This window comes from Dunckerocampus dactyliophorus, chromosome 2, assembly GCF_027744805.1.
Source record: "Dunckerocampus dactyliophorus isolate RoL2022-P2 chromosome 2, RoL_Ddac_1.1, whole genome shotgun sequence".
Lineage (NCBI taxonomy): Eukaryota > Metazoa > Chordata > Actinopteri > Syngnathiformes > Syngnathidae > Dunckerocampus > Dunckerocampus dactyliophorus.
In genome coordinates, this window is record NC_072820.1 from 24,970,001 (window position 1) to 24,992,696 (window position 22,696).

The following is a 22,696-nucleotide window of genomic DNA, read 5'->3' on the forward strand; positions in this document are numbered from 1 at the left end:
GTACGGTGCTCTCCCCTTTCCTCTTCACCCTCTACACCTCGGACTTCACACACAACTCCACACAGTGTCACATCCAGAAGTTCTCCGACGACACAGCCATCGTTGGTTGTGTTTCAGAGGGGAACGATCTGGAATACAGGACGGTCATCAGGGACTTTGTCAGCTGGAGTGAGCTTAACCAGCTGCAACTCAACACCAGCAAGACAAAGGAGATGATCATTAACTTCCAGAGGAAAACATCTCACTTTACACCGGTGAACATCCAGGGAGCGGACATAGAGTTGGTAGACAGCTACAAATTCCTGGGTGTTCATCTTAACAACAAGCTGGACTGGTCCGTCAACACCCACGCCCTCTACAAGAGGGGCCAGAGTCGCCTCCACCTGCTGAGGAGACTGAGGTCCTTTGGTGTGTGCAGGACTCTTTTACGGACCTTTTATGACTCTGTGGTGGCCTCAGCCATCTTCTATGCTGTGGGCTGCTGGAGAGGGGGCAGCACGGAAAGGGACAGGAGCAGGATCAATAGGCTGATCAGGAGAGCGAGCTCTGTCCTGGACGGTCCTCTGGACTCCGTGGAGGAAGTGGGGGAGAGAAGGATGTTGGCTAAGCTGACATCCATCATGGACAACATCTCTCACCCGCTAGATGATACTGTTGTTTCCCTGAGCAGCTCCTTCAGCAGCAGACTGTTACACCCACGGTGTAAGAAGGAGAGGTTCCGCAGGTCCTTCATACCGATCGCTGTCAGGCTCTACAACACCTGCACCACCTGAACCATGTTGTAGTCACTATGTATTCTTTACACTGTACTCTTTACTTGCGTATCTTGCTTGCTTGCTGCTGTAATAAGTAAATTTCCCCGCTGTGGGATAAATAAAGTACATACATACATACATACATACATATGTCATTGGTAATATTGCCTTTTCCCCTACTTAAGAACAATTCGACATAAGTACGGTCGTCTGGAACCAATTGTGTTCGTAAGTTGGGGGCCTAGTGTGTGTGTGTATATATATGTATGTATGTAATTAATATATATATATATATATATATATATATCTGTAGGACGTGTAGTGCATCAAGGGGACAGCACATCTGCATCAACAGTCACCCCCCCCCCCCCCAATCAGGCAAGTTCTGGTAGGATTTCAGTGATGAGGAACTTAGTTCCGCTAGTTGCTGGGTCATTTAATTAAAGAGTTTGGCTTCTCAAAACAATATGCATTCAAAAGAGTAATACATTTGTATCACAAAACCTTAGCCAACAAAAAAGTCAGACCTCTCAATCACTCTGCATTATTTTCTCTCCGTTCGTATCACTACGTGCTGGTGTGTGTGTGTGTGTGTTCCACAGCGTTTACATGCACAGATGAAGACTGCTTTGATGGGAGACTCTAGCGTTGCAGCAGTCTTCATCCGGTGGGGATGAAGGTTTTTAAGATGAAAAAACGTCTTCAAAGGCCCCGTCACCTTCAACACCACAAAATTGCCTGTTTGGAATGTGCACAAGAGCACCAAACATGGATCTTTGAAAGGTGGAAGAAAGTTTTATTCTCTGATGAGGGAAAAAAACAGTAACCTTGATGGTATACTTTTAATATTTTGACTTTATTCTTGTAAAATTACTGCTGATTTTTAAATGTTTGCTGTTGGTTTTTTTAAACATTTTTTTTTTGTTTTCTTAAATTATATTTTTACAATGTGCTGCGGGCCAATAAAAAAACTGGCCCTTGGCCCTTGGGCTGCACTATGGACACCACTGCTCTACTGAGAATCTCCTTAAGATCCTACAGTGCAAAATGTAAATTCTTGCAATTTTCAACCTGGTCTTAAAATATTTATCAGAAGTGCATAACAATATAAGATATAAGAACGAGCTGTTCTTATATACAACTGGGAATCGTTTTTCATCGTTCACTTAAGAGCCATTTAAAAGACACGGCTCGTTGATGTCTCCGAGCCAGACAAGAGAAGTCGATGCAACAATGGTGAGCAGGAGGTGTGTGGACTTAAGTGTGGTTTTAAGGATGTCAGCACAGGCACTATTGCAAGATTATTGATGTTAAAAGGCAAGAACGTACAGTACATTACAAGTGTACATTATGTGTGTCTGTGTCCGTTGTAAATCTAAACTCTGCTACAAAGCTAACCAATTATTTCACACATTTGAAGCTTTTTTTTTTTTTAAAGTAACAATTACCTTTCCTGGTATCTAATAGCATTGATGAAGGAATAATTCCGTTACTAATTCAGTTACTTTTGGGGAAAGTAATAAATTACTTTTTTCAAGTTATTTGGTCAACCCTGATTATCTGTTTTAACTCAGCTCTCTTCAGGCACAGTAGGGGCCTGTCTCCCAAAAATGCTCGCTAGTGATTCAAAAGGCTCTACCAAATCTCCAAGAGAACTCAAGTCTCCTAAATCGTCAAATGCCCACAGTTTCTCTATTGAATTCAATGAGTCAGCCACAGAACCAGCACCTTCAGAGGCTCGCGAGTCACAGGGTGATGCAACATAACTTTCCAGACTCTCTCCCAGCCGATGTCCAATGAAATCTTGGATTATCCCTCCATCACTTTGAGTCACTCTGCAGCAGGGAACAAGCAGCTGGCTCTTGAGCGGGGAGATGAAACCGGCGGTTTGCCGATGAATGTCGGGTGATCTGATATCATCATAGCGATCGCTCAGATGCAACAGAACCCCGTCACCGTAACTATTTTTATCCTTCTTCGTGATTAACTTTAGAGAGCTAACATGTGCTGAGTGTGTGTTACGGAGTGTTCCAATGTCAAAGGCATCGGTATCCTCCTCACCGCCACCCTCATCATCATAATGAAAGACATTATCTCGAATATCTTCTTTGGATGTCCTGACAGCATCTTTGAGTTGGTGGCGACGTCGGGCAATGTAAAGTCCAGGGATCGCTGTAGGACAGACGAAAATGTGGTTCATTGAAAATAACGACAAAATCTTCTCGCACAAAATTTTGCATCAGTTTGCGTTCATTTTTCAGGTAGCATACATCATGGCGCACATCTTGTTGCGTTATTAATACACTGTGTGACATTAACAGTGTTGTTAATGTATTTTTATCACAAAACGTCCTGTTAGCATCCTTACCTTACAAATGAAATGGCAACCGGATAATTGGATTGGATTTACATTATTTGTTATGGGAAAAATGGAGCGTCTGTTTCAGTTATAATCGGACCTTCTGGAATGAATTAATGACGCTAACCAAGGTTCCACTGCATGTTCTTTGGTTCAGTTCAAGATACAGAATTTTACTGTATTTTTCTGCAGCAGCAAGACAGTCTGTGCCAGTCGTGGTGGCAAGCCCCAAATCTGATGGTAAACACCACAGGTCAGGGCTGCCGTCAAGCTGAAGAAGGGTCCTATCAAGCATGGACAGCTTGTGGGACTCAAGCAGCTGACAGGTACGGCAGGCCAGACAGCACGCGGTGTCGGCGGTGATCGAAGCAAAAACTCGGGTGTGGGAGGAGTTTGGTGAGGCCATGGAGCACAACTTTTGGTCTAGGAGCATTTAACAACAATAAACGAGGAACGACTGTGCAGTATATGTACAATGCGTAATAGATATAAATATCCGCTTACCTATCAGCAGAGATACACACAGCAGAAAAGCCATTGCAGCTCCAGTGCTGAGACCCAAGGGCAGGGTGATTGCATCAGCAGGGCAGGTGAGCAGCAAGCCTTCTACTCCACACATGCACACTTTGATTGTGACGGTCGCTGTGCTGCTCCGAACAGGATAACCACTATCTTCAACCACCACAGGAAGGACGTATGTGTCTTGTACCCCCCGCTGGAAACCAGCGTGTCGTGTCACTATGCCAGCAGTGTTGTCTGAAAAAAGTGTCACATGTTAGCAATTCACTGTATGGTCTGTGACAGCTGATCAAATGTAGCATAAACGTGTGTATATCATATACGATATACAATGTTGGGAGTAACAGTGTTAAAAATAACAGCCTTACTAACACCATTATTTTTTCTAGTAATGGGTAATTAATTAATTACTATGTCAAACATTACATGTGGTGTGTTTTTATGCACTGATATCTACAGTATATCAACCATCTGGATGTAGCTTAATGTTCAATTCAATTACTTTTTTGGAAATGTAACTATATCTAATTACCTTTTTAAAGGTAATTTGCCCAACACTCTTATGTTTAAATGATTAAACATGTGAATCAATCAATTCAGTTTTTAAATGAATTAAAAAAGATGATGCAACCATGTGTGAAATATGCCCCTTTTAGTGTATTTTATAAACAGAAAGGTAAATGACAGGAAATGAAATGTATGTATTAACAGCTCCAAATGAAGTGAACATTTATATCAAGCATACAAATAGCACACGTCTGAAAATCTATTGCTAAATCTATTGAAAATCGATTGAGACACCATGGCATTGAATTGAGTTTAATTTGTCATGTTTCGCAGGACAGGAGCGAGTGCTTCCTGTCCTGCGCTCTTATTTTGGCAATGTGTACTTCCTGCCAGGTGGAAGAGGCAGTCACTTCACACCTGGTGGCCGTGCAGCTGTTGGCAATTATCTTTAGTGGCGGTTAAAAGACCAGCGTCGTCAGACGTACGGCGCTGGTTCGTTGTCGTTATTGCCTCTGTTACCCTGTTACCCTGGTACCTCGTCTCCGTACCTGTGCTGTCACCTAGAGTACTTACCTGGACTACCTGTACCCTGTTCACAGAGCCCTTTTTCCTCTGTCTCTTTTTGTTTTACACCATTAAAGAACCTTTATTTTTGCAAGCCACCGCCTCGTCTCTGCATATTGGGGGTCACGCACTCGACAGCCTCAACTCAGAATTCACATGTTTTGAGCATGCTTTGTGGGATTTGCGATTGTTAGATGTAGTTGCATATATGCCTCTCTTGGCACATGTTCGATAGCATGACCAGAGCACACTGTTTACTCGGCTCTATCTGTATGTCTAGTTATTTCCACATTATTATGCACACCAGCAGCCACTGACGCCATTGGCCACACCTGAGGGGGAGCAGGTGACATCGTCTCTGCCGTGCAGGTGGTTGCATGCACAAAAAGAACTCGCACCACACAAGCCGGGGGAGGGATTTCTACAAGGGAAGATGCTAAATTTATGTGCTCTCTGGTCTTAGTTGAGTGACTGTTAAATTACCTTTTAAAGGTAATTTGCCCAACACTACTGTTTGGCCACTCAAACAGGGGGTTTGTTGAATGTAGTTACGTATAGGCCTCTCTTGGTACATGTTAGGTAGCACGACCAGAGCAGACTGTCTACTCGGCTGCATCTGTATCGCTTTTGGCCTTCATCTTTGGCCTTGATCTTCATCTTCATCACAACTTTTGACACACTTAAAATCGACCATCTCCAACCAGCCAAGACCACTGTGTCACACATCTACAGACATAAGATAGGGTGGCCTTCCCGCCTGCATGAGAGGGGCTAAGCTAGGTAAAAGTACATCTGACCTGTGTGCTTTGGACTTGCTCCTGCACCTGTGTGGAAGACAAGTCCACAAAGCTGTGTATCATTCTTCCTGGTACATTAAATTGTTAAAATTGAGCTGTCGTTTCCGAGACTTATTTGGAAGCATTAACAATAACGAACCAAAAGCGACAAAAACTTTCAATTGGTCCTTCAAGCCGGATCTTGTACTTCCTGGTCAATCTGCCTTTGACACTTGACGCTTCCAACAATTTAAGTGGGCGCAAAATAACCTTTCTTTTGAAAGAACTCATTTCTGCCTGTCCCGTTGTGGGGAAGATTGCTGGAGTTGATGAGAAAAGAAAAATAAAAACTTTCTTAACAAATGTTGCCCTATTTAATTGCATGAATTACAGTTGGGGGGACCAGTCAGAATGATTTTCCTCTTTCTTTATAAAAAAAAAAAATTAGAATAAAAATAAGAAGTAGACGATGATCCTGAGTTGTCAGATGTTCCGTCATAAGTGAGTTTGGACAAAGATCCTGCAGGAGGCAGACGTGCTGTCCCCTTTGTGTTTTTGAGGTGTTTGGATGCAAGAGGCAGATGTGCCGTCCTGTTTGTGTGTTTTTATTTTTATGTTTTAATTTTGCGCTACTTGGTAAGGAAAGCCAAAGGTGTGTCTGTTTTGTTTGAGTTTTTGAGGCGAGGAATCCCCGCTGGGGCCTACGCACCATTGCTAAAACTCTGTTCTGTGTGTCTGTGTTACTGTTTGTGTCATGTCTTGTGGGAGTTTTTGAAAAATTTGTCCTGTGTGTTAAAATGGCAAAGAAGATTTGGAAGTCCAGGTTTAAACAAAGAAGTTGTGGTAGTGAGATCCAAAAGGTGCTTATAAAAGTTGTTAAAAGACAGTCTGTTTCATTGCAGGAAGGATAAGATAAGAAATGTGATGATTTAAACTTAAACAAGTGCAAAAATCTATGAAAAGGCAGGACCGCTCGCCATAACCAAGAAAAAGAAACAATTGGACACCATTCAAGTAAAATTCTCAATTCCATCTTCATAAATATCCCTCAGGAGGAGAATAAAAAACTTGCTGCAGCTGTGACATCTGAGAGAGAGAGAGAGACAAAAATAAAGGAAGGGGCTGTTTGTGGTTATGACTTATCTGCTCTACGGCCTTGAACCTATGTCAGTGAGTTTGCACACCTGACTCACACACACACAGCATGTTATCAACAATCCATACAAACACACTAATGATGAATTGGCCTCACACAAAATGTTGTCTCTTTCCATGTCAGAAAAAACTACAGAGCCGAAGGGGATCCAGACGCCCATTATCAACATTCAATCGAGATCCTTTTTCTGCGATATCAACTAGGATCTGACCATCGCCAAGACTCGTGGGTGAGTTGTCTGTCCTCACCGCGAGTGTAATGGATGCCAGCATGTGAGGCTGCGCAAGTGTACGTTGGTAAACCTCACTCCCTCTACCTTGAGAGATGCGCTGAACACCCGGTCGACAGTCCGGGCTTTTCGCTGTGTGGTCAGCGCTCTCGCCGCCCATTGCTAAGGTCCTCTGTTCGATCCCTGGCGCAGGCAGTGCGAAACAGGTCTGGTTACACCAGTATAGATGCTTTGTAGGACAAATTTGAAGAGGCATTGACAATCGGAGCTGCTGACACTTACAGTAATATGGCATCTCCAATAACACCACACCCCCACATAGTGACGTACACACACCTGAAGTGACACTCCACTCCTGAACCAGCCAAACTGACTCCACAGCGACCTCCAGCGAACACTACTACACTGCCTCAGTTTACTCCTCGGCAGCTGCACTGTATGACTTGATGTTTTGGAAACCACATGACGACTCGTGGCACACCCACCAAACACAGACTGCTCATGATGAGACTCTCTGCTGCCCTCTCATGCTCCAAGATGTTAGCTATCATTGAATGCTCAGGTCACCAAAAATTTGGCTCTCTGATTTTTGATGGAAAAAATGCAGCTGAGTTCGCTGCCAAGAAAGTTCACGAGCTTCTTAACCCTTTAAGTGCCAAAGTGGCAAAATTGCGATAAGCAACATTGCTGAATTTGACAAGCCATCGAGACAAATATGATGCCTCGTGTAGTTACTATTTTACACCAGGTGATGGCGGAAATCTGCAACTTCAATCTGAGCAACATTTGTGGGTGTGTTTCTATGCAAAGTTTAAGAATTGAATGAGTTTGAACCCTTGTGTGCTGGCGACAGGGAGTCCGCCTGCCATGACAGTCCACAAGCAGCACATTTTGGAGCTGATGCTTTGTCTCACAGTGTTCGGGTGGCAGGAGGGGATGTCCCAGAGGAAAATTTTACTGCTTAAAGCTTGCTCTTCTACAGCTCAGGAGACAAATTTGAGATTCTCATCTGAGCCTCATTTTAACTTCTATTTTGTCTAAAAATCCTTCTCCTAAAATGCACGAGGAGAAATAGGTGAGACGTACCGTGTATGTAGCACGGGTGGTCAAAAGACCACTAATGATGAGGAAGGGTAGCGGGAATGTATAAAACTGCGGAAATAGCAGCAGTTGCAGTAGAATCCGCTGCAGAAAATACGCTACTCATAGCGGAGGAGGCAGCAGTGGTGTTCAAGATCCCGGTGTAAAAGATAATGATGATAGCTGGGTTTGCTTGAGGGATGAGGAAGAGTATCACAAGTGGATCAGACATTTTGATGAGCCCGTTGGGTATCGTGGAGACAGGAATCTGACGATTTCTGAGCCTGGTGATGTCATAATATGCAAATTAGATTAGTGAATTTACTCCCATCACAAACTCGGGTCATAATAATGATTTTTCTCATTTACATTATGCCTTTATCTGTAATCATTTTGAAGCTATAACCCTTTGAAATAGTAATATTAAGGCTGAAATATTTTATTGAAAAATGGCGCCTAAATGTTTAAATGCAGCAAATTTATATTCCCAGTAAGAGTTACAAAGTGAGTGATAAGAATATCCACTTATTGTTTTTTTTGGGGGGGGGTGTTGTTTATTTAGACCAGACATACATGCATAATGTGTGTCCTTGAATGCACCTTGCGGTCATGTAGTGACAATGAGGAAGTGTTGTTGCCAGGACGAAGGGACTAGGGACGTGAGTTGGAGTCTCCATCTCAAACTTTGAGATACATATATTGTATTGGAACTACACTGCAGTTGATGTGTTCTGGTCAGAATAAAGTTATAAAAGAGCATCAGACTCTGGGGGGACTCTACACTGTGTGTGGAAAACCTAAAAAAAAACCCAGCCGGAGTGGAGACGGTGACCAACGTGACATGAGCGGTTTTCAACTCTGTCTTGTCAAACGCGTGTGAAAGAGTGAGCAACATGGCTCCTCTCTCTGGCTGTCGTGAGTGTGTTTTCTACACTTTCATTTGTGAAACTATTATTTCATGATGAATTGGAAAATGTGCACATTGCTGAAACTTTTTTAATATGTTGCCTTGCCTTGACAATAGCAAATGTTACTTTGTTACACAAGTCTGCACTGTTTTCCTTCCTTCCTATAAGAACCGTTGTAAATTATATATCCATCCAATTTCTATTCTTCTTGCGTGTAATCGCAACACATAGTGAGACTGCATGCTTCACCCCCTTTCTTACTTCCATAATCTCGAACAGTGAAGTTTCTGTTGCGAAGTTCTTTAGGGATCTTGAAGAAAAACCTCTGGTTGACAGGCGGAAGATCCATGTCCACAGCACTGAGCATTTGAATCACCTGTAAACCAAAGATTCACAGGTCACAAACTGTCTCTGTATTTGCAGTTGCGATCAGAAGTTTACAAACGCTCATCTTGGGTATGACTGTCTATTCAAGGATGGAATTAAATTACAGTTGGGTGCACAAGTTTGAATTTATTTCAGATATGGTCAAAATTACAGGAAATTTTCAGGCTCAATTACATACATACACACATGGTTTTTTGTAGCCATATGAAAACTTCTGGCATAATTTTGGGTGGATGTTTGGCCACTCTTCTTGGCAGAATTGGTAGAGTTAATTTAATCAGAATCAAAATCAGCTTTATTGGCTGTGTGTGTTACCACACAAGGAATTTGATTCCGGTCAACATCCCTGTCTGTTGCAAAGTACAACAATAGTAAATAGGTTTACATATCAGGAGAAGAAGGAGATCTTAATTTTAGCATGCTTTATTCATCCCAGAACCAGTTCTGATGTGTGTTTGGGATCATTGTCCTTTTGGCACATCCAATTGTGGCCAGGTTTTAGCCAACTAGCTGTTGATTTTAGGTGAATTTAGGAATTTGGAGATAGTTTTCCTTCTTCAGGATTCCATCCACTTTGTGCAGTGCCAGTACCACTGGCAGCAAAACCTCAAAAAGCCTCCTTTTCACTATTCCCAAAAATTAACACACTGGGAATCTGTTCTCAACTACAACCGGTTTTCAATTCCCATCCCTTCTCCAATACACACATTTTTCTTATGACTTTCAGACAGACTGAATATATTGGTATTTACCTGTCCAACATGAGAAGTTTCGCATACAAAGGTATCCGATGGAAATGCCAGTTCCGGAGGAAACTCATTCACATCCAGGACGTTGATTGTCACTAGCACTTTGGTGGACAGCACAGGATTTACTGAAATTGTCGACAAGAAGCCATGAATATACACATGACTGTGTTATAGTATGCACATGTACTTTAGTTATTTATTACAATTGACACTCATCATAAGGTTGTGTGAGGTGCAACAGAATACTTGGTTTCTAACTATGTTGAACTTCACTGCCACCGACTGGACTAGGACTTCCTGAAGCTACATTAGACTGACTGTATTTTGAAATCACTTGTTATATCAAGCTAGCTCACACAGCAATTGTAGAAGCTACCTTATTCAACTGTACTCTTATGTTTGTGTTTTATAGTAGCTGTCTAATCAGTCATGTAGCACGGTACATTGTAGTGTTTAGGCCAAAAGTTTGGACACACACAACACAACTGATGGTTCCCAACCCTATTAATAAGGCAAGGAATTTGACTAAGTAACCCAGACAAGGCACACCTGTGAAGTGAAAACCATTTCAGATGGCTATCTTATGAAGCTCATTGAGATATCAGGGTTTGCAGCACTATCAAAAAATACGAGATAAAATATATGTCTAAAATGTAAGACATATTTAGGGTTGCTTCACACTTTTTTACATACATAATTACTTAATTCCTCATGTGTTCATTCATAGTTTTGAGAATCTACAATGTAAATAGTCATGGAAATAAAGAAATGCATTGAATCATAAGGTGTTTCCAAACTTTTGGCCTGTACTGTATGACAAAGAAATTCAGCATTATTCATTGGTGTGTTGGAATGGCATATATCTCCCCGATTACACAGCACATAGCCAGCCCTTATGCGACACTGCTAACACATGACGTAACAAAAGAGTGTAAGTTACAAATTGCATTAAATACAATGAAGCAGATTTGACATACCATTAGTGGTATGTAATCAGTAATCACGGACTGTGCAGAAAACGTTGACTTCTCCAATGTCTTCTGCATGTCGCAGACAGACGAAAGAAAACCAGAGGAGCCTAAACGACGGCATCGTTGGAGACGCCATCTTGGAAGCAATTTAACAAATGTCACATCTGCTTACGTCACAGCCAGCGTGCGGCGAGGGGTGATGATCTAACGCGAATCGAATGCCATCCAATTTGTCTTTTACCCATTCATCTTGCCCCTCGGTTTTAAGGGGTAGTGAAAGGGGGAAGACGAAGGGTTAGGGCAAACGTGTAGTATTCGGATTTAGCCTCCTAAGTGACTACCTAACAAATTGCTTGTGCTTGGGTCATCGAGTGCCACTCGTGGAGCCATATGATCTGAGCAGTTACGATGCCTGACAGGAGCTTCCACGTTGTGCAAAGGCCTGCTTTTGGAAGGAATTCCTCCCTTCTGGTGGTCGCTCATCATCAGGCCTTGGATGGGTCCCTGTCCAGTGACCTGTGGTCCTGGCTCCCGCTTGGCTTACATATTGGGTTTCAAAGCACCCATGTAAGCCACTTTCTCTGTATAAAGTGTCATGTTCTGCATGACAGGGTGCACCTGTCTCTCATTTGCAATTAGTAGTGCTTTACTGTACACTAGGAGGATGCCGGTTCATTCCTTGAGTATCCTCATACTGGCAGACCTTTACCACAAACTCAAAGAACTACAGTAATCTTCCAGGGATCCTTGAACTTAAACGACATCTGAGCGGGTATGACTTTTCTCTGCAATTTCACTCATAGGGTGGTAGGCATTACACACTCCTTTTGACCACGCGCAGTTGTCCAGCTTGTGCACTATGTGTGAAATATTTTTAGTTGAGGTTGAATTTAAGTACTTACTGACTTTGAATGCTACCACAGTTATGTTGTGCTGAAATGCTTCCTCTCTGTCCAAGTATTCATTTATGGAAACGGAGCCATTAATGGCATCGATGTCAAAACAGCTGTCTTCGTCTTTTTGCCATTCCAGGGAATACCTGTAGAAATGAGACCACATGACAGGGAACGAGTGAAGTTTGAGGTGGCAATGGGAACATACACTTTTGATCAAAATTTTAACACGAGTTGGAAAAATTGCAAGAATTTACATTTTGCACTGTTGGATTTTAAGGCAGTTCTAAGAAGAGCTTCACGCAGTCAGATTGTTGAGCTGCGTAAGCAAGGCCTCTCGCAGAGCACCATTGCTGCTGAGATTGGATGCAGTAAGACAGTTATTTAAAATTTCTTCAAATATCCTGAGGATTATGGAACAAAAAAGCCGCCAGGAGCAGCAGTCCCACTAGCCTCCTGGAAAAACTGGCATCAAGCATGCCCAAACCAATTTTTGAGGTGATTACCAAGAATGGTGCAGGTACTCATTACTGAGTCTTTTTTTTTGTTAACATTTTATTTCTATTTTAGGTGGGTTTAAGTTTTTTTTTAACTATGGTCTTAAACGTTTTATCAGCTGATGAACAACCTATTTCATTTAAATGCTTGTCTGCAATCAAAGCTGGTCTTAAAATTTTGATCAGGAGTGTACAAAGAAACAAAGTATGCAAACTAACAAAATTGAAACCACTGCGCTGCTCTCATTCCACTTCTGTCAGTATTTTTATATTCTAGTTCTACTAACGCACACTACTGTGCAAGGGTCTTTGCCAGAAATGGCCATTAAAAAAGTAAATTTACTTTAGTACAGTAATTGTTGTCTTAAGTATTTGTATTTTGGGGATACTTATTACTCTTACTCCAATGCATTTGAAGGATAAATGTTATTTTACTTTACTCACTACATTTCTGCGGAAAAATGCAGATTCTATTGCTGTTTGTATTGCGCTTTTCTACCTTCAAGGCACTCAAAGCGCTTTGACACTGTTACCTAGGGTGTCAAGAGACACAAGATGATACACAACGTGGGTCTACTAGACGAGATGAGATTTTAACCTTACTTTACTGCCTTACTATATTTATATATAGACATATTATCAGGTTAATTTTCATTTATTGTGTGATTCATTAATATATTTACTGTATTAACATCCCAGGCATAGTGCCCACAAGACTTTTTTTTTTTAACGAGAAATCTTGTCACGTTTTATTCTCCTGTGACACGAGATCTCGTGACACCCCTACTGTTAACACATTTACCCACTGAGAGACAACCACTCTACCACATGAGCTGTGCCGCCCCAATTCACCCATGGTTTGTCTTAGCTGCATTGCCTTACTTGAGCAAATACAGAGAAAACCTGTGGCTCTGTATTTATAGTTTTTGAAACTAAGAATGATTTGTATCTATTGAAGTTTTTTTTTTGTCTGTTTAGCGCACACAAATAAATTATAGTCGTGTGTATTACAATAGTATATTATAGTTATCATCGTCATATAATACAACTGTATGACGGCCTACAAGAACATCATCCAACCCGAGAAAGCATGGTTTCCAACACATCATTCTTTGAGATATAGGTTGTCTTCAAACAAGACCGCTGTTTTTACCACCTATTTCAAAGTTTTACCTGACTGCGCTGCTGCTGGCGTCGAGGTCATGTGCTGTAACAGAACCGATGATGGTTCCCAGAGGGGTGTCTTCATATGCATCCAGAGAGTAGGATGCTTTGCTGAATACAGGGGGCTCTTCCATGTCCATGACAGTTACCTTGACAGTCGCTGAATCCAAAAAAGGACCCAAATGGAGGAAACGGGGATCCATCTGTGCATTGACTGCTTGAACCTTGAAAGTGTAGGACTTTTTGGTTTCATAGTCCAGAGGCTGAAACACAGCAATAAGCATGATGAGACAGACAATATTCAGGATGGAAATAGAAAACCGTTTCTTGGATGAAAACCGGAAAACTGGTTCCCAGTGCTTCAGTTCATTGGAATCATCCAAATTGTCAAACGATTCCCTTATGGATTCCAGTGAGCGTGCATGGATTTGATGATGAAAGTTGATGCTAATTAACCTGTTTGTTATCCTTTTTTCCAAATGAAAATCAGTGAGAAACGCTTACACACTAATACACAGGCAAAAAACATGCAAAAAAAAGTGTGCAGGTGGGCTTTGAAGCATTCTGCTCAAGTTTTTTCACAACCGTGTGCACTTTCTCTTTTGGACAACTGTGGAATTCATTTTTGTCTAATGAGTCTAATAAAAGAAAAAAACCTGAATTTGGATTTAAAATCCGCTTTATAAGCATGCTCTTGCAGTCTAAAAATTCAAGAAATGATGATAAAACATCTGAAAATCACCTGTACAAAGCCTGTTGGTAATTAAAGGAAGCTTTCTGTAGCCCTCTAGACACTGAATAACCCAATAGGACGGTTTGATTATCTCTCCGTTGCAGTTTTTCAAAAATTTATTATTTAATGATCGTTGTGTAGTGGTTGACTATGGCGTATTATTAGTCAGTTAGGGACTACTCGAATATTATTTTAAAGACTATTCAAATGATTGTACCGAGAGAAGACCGGAGAGACCACTGGTATGTAACAACTATTGCTGTTCCTAAGTTACAACTGTGTTTTGTCCTGAGTAGTAATTTGATGCTATTCCTCTTTGATTCAAGGTTATCAGTCTAACCTGACAGTCTACTATTGATAGTAGTGTGAAATAAAGTCTAATGGAGTTGAGTTGATCTTCTTGGCCTTTTCAAGTGCAGGCTGGCTTATGTCCAAAAGAACTTGACAGTTGATAACCAACAGAAAAGTTGAAGTTGTTGTACGGAAAATACATTCCTTAAATGTTCCAAACCAAACTGCCGATCAAGCTGAGGTTGATTGAAATGGAAGATCAAGTAACAGAACTCACAATAATAAAAAGGAAACGAGCTGCTGCTAAAGGTGCCTTCACGAATTTTTGTTTAACTTATTCCACAACGTGGAGGACAGGTTGATGGAGAAAGAGCTTTGAGAGGAAATATTCCATTTATTAATATTGAATCCTACTACAACTCTCGCAATTCATTACTTTTATGGACAGAATTTGTAGGCGCAGCCAACGTGTTGAGGGACTCTGGTTTGGTGGCTGCTGGATTGGGTGTCTGCTTTTTGCAGATGATGTGGTCCTGCTGGCTACATTGAGCCATGACCTTCAACTCTCACTGGGTCGGTTCACAGCCAAGTGTCTTTGAATGCATGTCTTTGAATTCATCTTATGAATGCCTTATGTTTAGCCATTAGCCATTTTTACACTTAAAAATACTTTTTTAGGCAAATTTATTTAAAATTTTCTTAAATATGCATATTTATGGACTAATAATAGACCGTATTCAAGCACAAAATACTGACAATTTATTAATTACAGTAATATATTTTGAAAAACCATGAGAGAGTGAAGCCACAAAATTCAAAACACGAAATGGCGAGGGATGACGGTTACCCCAAACAATGGACTAACATAAAAAACGGTATCAAAGCTATGAAGGGAACACTGCAAAGGTAAGACAAGAATCATAATCATACATTTTTGCAGTTTTGGCTTCACGTCCAGTGAGTTTTAGCAGTAGAGGAGTCATACTTCACAATTCGGGGTGGCTATTGTGCCCTTCAAATTTTAGGATTTTATGGATTTATAAATGGCATATACTGGTCTGCGTTGGCTTGTTTTTGACAACTGCCCCGTTAGTTTGAATTTTCATAAAATTGTTTTTGCTGAGCTTTCAGTTGATGTTCATTACATTACGTAGCTGTATAGTGCTGAAGACTGACTATTATTAATCTGGCAATATACTCAGGGCCTCTTTGCTCCCCACCACCACCACCTCAGCCCCGTACAGAGGGATGACCAGTAAAACCAAGTTTTTCTGACTAATCCCAAATAACTGAATTTGAGTCACACTTGTTTTTGACTGTAGCTAACAAACACAAAGTACCTTTTTCAAGACAACAACTCCTTCTTTACTTTGTCCACTAGAGATGATGTCAAACATGATGCCTTCATCCCCTGGTACAATGGAGTAGTCCACCTCTGCATTTCTGTCTGTGTCTAAATCGTGGGCCAGAATCCGACCCACCACCGAATCCACCAATGCAGTCTCGGGTACCAGCAGATGAAAAATACCTTGGAGTCACCAATACATGACAAATTAGAATAGATATATATAATATAAACTGCAGCTGCATTTTACAATCAATTTACTTTGGATTATTCATGTCCAAAAAGCTAAGCAACAATCAACCAGACACTTTATTAATCTCCAAGAGATTGAGAAAGAATCTATGAATCTGTCTATCTCGAATTGAGATTCATTGAAGATTTGACTCACTCTTGACAAAACGAGGTGGATTATCATTGACATCACCGAGGGTGATATTGATGGTCACAGTGGATGCAAGTCCCCCCAGTTGGCCACCCATGTCCTTGGCCTGGATTATAATCTGATATTCGTCCTTCACTTCACGATCCATGTTGGCTGAAACTGTCCTGATGACTCCTAAATGGCGAGAATTACAAATACACGTTGTAAAGTTTTATTTCACATATACTGGGTAAACTTGTATTGTATTTTCAACGACATGCACTGCTAACCAGTAATGGTATTGGAAAATTAGTACTGCTATTAGAAACCTTAGTGCTTGGATATTGGACTGCCAGAATCTTTAATAGGATACTATCAAAAAAATCTGACTGTTCCTTTGCTGACCATGAAGAATTTATGATAAATTCTGGAATCTTGGACTGGGAATTATTTAAAATCAGTGGCGAGAGGCTTTCACACTAGTATGGAGAAACCATTTTTTAAAGTCATTCATTCATTCATTCCTTTCCTATCACTTATCCTGTTGATGGTCACGTATGAGCTGGAGCCAATCCCAGCTAAATGGGGTACACCCAGGACTGGTCACAGTCAATCACAGGACTCATGTTGACAAAAAAACATTTCCATTCCGACCAACAGTACAAGCATGTAGTACAAACGTGTACTGTAGTTTCCCTAAAATACATCTTTAGACTGTGGGAGGAAACCAGAGTACCCACGCAAGCACGTGGAGAATGTGCAAACTCCCCATAGATAGGTTGTAACCAGAACCCCTGGCTTTGGGGCAGCATAATAATAAATAAATAATAAACAGTGTGAATAAACTAGAACATAGTTGGAATAATAGGTAAGTGCTGACAATGAACTCACAAGAATGAAGAGTAATGAGTGCTGTAGTGGTTAGACACTGCATTTTGTACACAGTGGTTCAAGACTCTTCTTCCTTGTATTTTGCAAACATCAACTGCTTGTATTGTTTCTTGCTCATCTTGGTGCTTTGTTTGAGTTCAAAAATTCAATAATTTGCTTCCACATATTGAAATGCTGTGGGTTTTTAGTGTTGTGTTTTAAGTTTAGTTTTTCCCTGATATCATATTTCTCCTCTCTTCTTGAAAAGTATTGTATGACATTTTTGGGTAGCAGGTTATTTTTTGCTTTATCCGTAATTTTATCAATTTTAAAATTTACCACATCACCGAATTTTAAAATATGTGATTTTAAAAATAGATGGATTATGGATTATCCTAATGGACCTTTTTTGCACTACATTTAGCGAGGGATGTTTACCTTTATAGTTATTACCCCATATCCCCACATAATAAGTCATATATTAATACCAACTTCAGCTGAGCTTCCAAACTATTCTGACATTCATTCTACATTTCGACACATTTCCACAGCATTTCAGTCCATCTTCAGCTTCCAAACGACTCCTATGTTCATTCCAATTTTACGTTTTTGTACCTTTTCAAAGCATTTCAGTTTTGCTCCAGCTTTTCAGCATTCACGCGCAATGTTTACTGACATTGCATCATCTAGTTAATATATGAATTGAACAGTTTTGACCCCAGTATTGACCCCGGTGGTACTCCGCATGTAATATTTCATTTTATGTCATGTGGCTGTATTTCAAGTATCTGCTAATTGCTGAAGTAACTCCTGTTACTTTCAGTCCTGCTACTTAAATTAGTCATCTTCACCGAGGAAACGTTACAAAAGAGAAAACAAGTTTTTTTTAGATTATTATGCATTGCATCATACATAATTTGTTTAATCATTTCACTTCAGAAAGAAAATTGTTTTATTAGTAGTTAAAATTTCCAAACGATGCAGACATCATGCGATCAAACTTCTGACCACAACTCAACTCCAAGCAAATATTCTTACCTGACTTGGTGTCCACAGAAAAGTCTTGCTGACCGTAAAGGATGCTGTAGACAATCTGTGCACTGTTACCATATGTGGGGTCATCAGCATCTGTGGCTGTTACCTGTATCACAAAAGTTCCTGGGAAAACAAGGTGTCAACAGTCTCAGAAGAAAATTTACCAAAAACTCAAGATCTTGTTTGGTTGATTGTATATTTTTATATAAACACACATGACATGGGAAACTGCTTACTATATTGGCATGATATTGCTTTTTTACTGTAATTCTTTGCATGTTGTCATATGTCCCAAGGACCAGGGGTTTCATTTATAAAAGTGTGCATTGTATTCCTGCTAAACACTCTAAAACGGCATGAGCACAAAAATGTAAAAGTGCGCCTCCAAACACAAGATTTTTAGAATGTGTCACAGGCAGTGTGCCTGTGACACATTCTAAAAATCTAATTTGACCAGAAAACTAAAAAAGAAAGGAAAACACAGCAAAAATGGAAAACTCCAAGAATAAGAATAAGTCAAAATATTAAGAGAAAAAACTTGTAACCTAACGTGAAAAAGTTATAATTTTACAGAAAAATAACATTTTAGAAGGATAAAGTTGAAATATTAAAGAAAAAAAATGATGTTGTAATATTTTGAGAAACAAACAAAACAACAAATAAAGTTGGAATTTTTGGAAAATGACGTTGCAGAAAATGTTACGATGTTATGAGAATAAAGTCCAAATATTATGGGGATAAAGTGAGAATTACAAGCAGCAAATTCAAGAAAGTTGAAATATTGGGAAAATTAAAAAAAACAACAGAAATGGAAAAAACATGAAATTTCACAAGAATAAAGTCAAAATATTAAGAGAAAAAACGTTGTATTGTAACGAGAAAAAAGGTTGCAATTTTTTCAAGAGTAAACTCATAATATTATGAGGAAAAATAATGTCATTTTAGTAGCACGGATTTGAAATATTTTTTAAAATACGTTATTTTTTTAAAAGTTGTAATATTATGAGAACCAAATAAATTAAAATTGTCATTTTTGAAAAATAATGTTGGGGAAAAAGTTATAGTTTAGTGGGAATAAAGTCATGTTACAAAAAGTTTTATACAAAAATTATTTAAGAAGAAAGTTAAAATTTTTTGAAAATGAAAAAAACAACAGCAAAAATGGGGGAAAAAGAGCAAAGCAAAGGTTATACTACTGATATGCTTTTTCACCAACAGTATCACAAAGTACAGATGCAGTTTTTAACTTGAAAGATATATAAATTCTTTACAAACAGTAGCCCTTGCATCCTTTCATTTTTCAGTATGTGGCCCTCGCTGGAAAAGGTTTGGACACCCCTGTTGTAGCAGGTCTAAAGACTTTGACTGTTAAATTACATCAAAGTAATGGCAGACATATGGGCAACTAAGTTAGGCTTATTGGGTCTGTGTGTGTTTGAGTCGAATTACAGTTTAATTAACTAAGTAACACCATCACATGATCAGGCAAGCCAGAAATGTAAAAAAATCCCTCTTCGGAACTAATCAAGGATTATCTACAACAAATATGGCAGATCAAGATGCACTCTAGTATAAATTAAATAGCATGGTCTCTGCAGGTTTCAACAAATCAAATTTAAGACTTAAAAAAAAAACAGTTTTAAGACGATAGTTTATATAATTTAAAATTGTGGTTCAATGATCGCTCCCTCACTGTATCGCGTTTTTTCAGACATAAATGAATAAATGATCGCTGTTCGTGGTAGACTATGGTCTATCCATCCATCCATTTTCTATGCTGCTTCTCCTCATTAGGGTCGCAGGGGTATGCTGGAGCCTATCCCAACTGACTTCGGGCGACAGGTGGGGTACACCCTGGACTGGTCGCCAGCCTAATTGCAGGGCACATATAGTCAAAAAAACATTCACACTCACATTCATACCTATGGACAATTTAGAGTCGCCAATTAACCTAACATGCATGTTTGGAATGTGGGAGGAAACCGGAGAAAACCCACGCACGCACGGGAGAACTCCACACAGAAATGCCTAACGGAGATTCGAACCCAAGTCTTCCTGATCTCCTGACTGTGACTGTGTGGCCAACCTGCTAACCACTAGACCAACTATGGTCTATTAGTAGTCAAAATATATTGAAATACAAGTGATATGTAGTATTCTGGTCACTAGGCGGCCGTAATGACACATAACACTGATGAGACATTACCTTAAATTACATTTCCTTAACACTGCATGAAGTCATGAAGTCAGCCATGGCATGCCCGACATGATAGAGTGAAAAAAAACGTTCTCCTCCCATCCCGTGTGGAAGTGGTAAGTTTGTGGCTTCTTAAGTTTAGAAGAACTAAATTCTAGGCTAATGCCTTAAATTCAAATTTGTATGTTTTAGCCTTTTGAAGACACTGCAGATACCCTGAATAATCGGATCCTAACCTTGTTTTTTGTTGGGTATGAAAAAGGTTTACAGTACCTTTTGGTGACATCTCAGGAACAATGGCACAGTACGTTCCATCTGAAAATCGAGGTTCATTGTCATTGATGTCCTGCACCTTGACAACAAATTCTGACTCCGGTTCCAATGGTAGACCTGTACTGACATCTACGGCTTGGGCTCTGAGTATGTAGTAGGACTTTTCTTCTCTGCAACACATTGAAAACATAGTAACTTTGAGTAAATTGACTGGTTAAGTGTGTTGGTTTTTTGTAATATTGAGTTAGTCAATTGTGTCGGGCTGGAGTTTATTACAGCTAACATCAGCCCAGAGGCAAGGTTAACTGATCATCAATTGCAGAACTGACAAATAAATCATGCAGACTCAGATGCACACCTACAATGAGTCTTAAGTTGACCTAACATTTGTCAGGACCCCTCCAGATCCCTCCTCCCCCATCTCTCCTTGCCTGTCTTTCATTCTCTTATTGCAGCACCTTGATGTAGAATCATTGCGACCATCATTGATGGTAAATCCTTTTCAGGCCCTGATGTGGAGACATCGACACAGTCATTTGATGGCAAATTTCTAAAGGCCCACCCTGATGAGGAATCTTAACCAGATTGTTATCAACTCTCTAGTGTGTGATTTACTTTCTTCCCTACCTGACCCGTTGCTTCATTCGCTGACCAGCCTCCTGTCCACACCCACCAAGGATTCCCTCCCCCCAATTCTTGAGTATCAATACATTCTCGTCTTTTGCTAACAATAAAGTGTCTGCACTTTGAAGTTCATCCCACGCCTTCAGTACAAATCCCTGACAACATTGATATTTTGAACTTTGGAAGGAAACCTTGGTGCCATGCTCAAGAGAAACTCAACGTAGTCAGGAAACCCTTTGTTTCCAAAACCCAGTCCACAACTAACTTTTTCTGACTTTTCCACAGCATTTCAGTGACAGATGTCTTGCAATTGACTTGCCAGAGTGGATAAGTAGAGGGATTTTTAACTGTACAGTGTTGCTGTCCAATGAAAACCCTGTATCTACATTGAACCTTAGAACCTGTGTGACTTTGGACTTGGGAACATCTGTGATCCGATCCTGAAGTGGGGGGGGGGGTTACTGTCACTCCCTGCGTGTCCGTGTCAGCTTGTGTAACTGTTTATTTCTAAGTTCCAGTTCTTTTGCTCTTATTTTGTTCCTGTGTTTTTCCATTCTACTTCTGCAGCCTTTACTTTCCTGATTACATGCACCTGGTGCTAATTGGTTTTCCATGTATTTAGCTCATCTGTTTTTCTCCTCTGTTTTTGTAGCATTGTACCTGTTTTGTGCCTTCTGTGTATGTTTTTGCCACAAGCTCTGAATAGATTCCTTTTTTCTCCTCTGCAACCTTCATTAGACTTTACCTGAACTGAGTTCCCGTCTCTGCATCTTGGGGTCACGACCATATCAGAACGTGACAGAATGCTCCAACCAAAAGATGACCGCACAATGTACGACTACTGGACCCAGCTGGCTATCGAGGCCGAGTCCGCTCAGTACATGCCAGAGGACCTGGAGACCGTTGTGTGGAGACTACCAGATGGCAGGTTTGTCCCCATGGAGTCAGTGTACCCTGGTGCCACCACCCACACACTAGCCCACCCACAACATAGATGCACGTCTCTGCCGGCTCCGACAAGGACTTCACGGTGTTCTAAGGTGCAGACACTTCCTCCCTCCTCGCCACGCCAAGCCAAGGAGCAGTTGCTACATACTGTTCCTGAGTGCTGGCCCATGGTCCAGCCTACTACGGCCCTGCTCAACATCAGCACGAGTTCTCGCTGTCTAAAGCTTCCGACGCCTCCAGTGCCGGCTCCACGCCGTCTCAAGCCTCCGACGCCCCCGGTGCCAACGCCAGGTCGTCTCAATCGTTGACGCCGCGTCTTCTCAAACTTTCAACGCCTCTTGTGTCCACTCCTCGTCAGCCCCCGTCACCTCCACTTCTTGCTCCATGCCAGTTCAAGGCCAAGGTCAAGCTTTTTCTCATCCCGGCACCACGTCTTAACTCACCACTTGTTCGGAGGGTCAGAGCAAGACGAATATTTGACCCTCCTCCAAGCCACCCTCCACCC

General features: G+C 40.7%; 1 protein-coding gene across 1 annotated transcript in view; it reads right to left on the reverse strand.

The window, feature by feature from the left end:
• Positions 1–1,276: 1,276 nt before the first annotated feature.
• Positions 1,277–22,696, reverse strand: part of LOC129177645 (cadherin-12-like) — a 28,510-nt gene continuing 7,090 nt past the window's right edge. Inside the window, exons 4-13 of the mRNA XM_054768997.1 lie at positions 20,620–20,789; positions 18,153–18,272; positions 16,272–16,439; positions 15,879–16,066; positions 13,524–13,777; positions 11,863–11,999; positions 9,993–10,114; positions 9,115–9,229; positions 3,619–3,870; positions 1,277–2,927 (exon numbers count right to left, since the gene is read on the reverse strand). Coding sequence (XP_054624972.1) covers positions 2,326–2,927; positions 3,619–3,870; positions 9,115–9,229; positions 9,993–10,114; positions 11,863–11,999; positions 13,524–13,777; positions 15,879–16,066; positions 16,272–16,439; positions 18,153–18,272; positions 20,620–20,789 — 2,128 coding nt within the window. The 3' untranslated portion in view covers positions 1,277–2,325. The remainder of the gene's footprint in view (positions 2,928–3,618; positions 3,871–9,114; positions 9,230–9,992; positions 10,115–11,862; positions 12,000–13,523; positions 13,778–15,878; positions 16,067–16,271; positions 16,440–18,152; positions 18,273–20,619; positions 20,790–22,696) is intronic.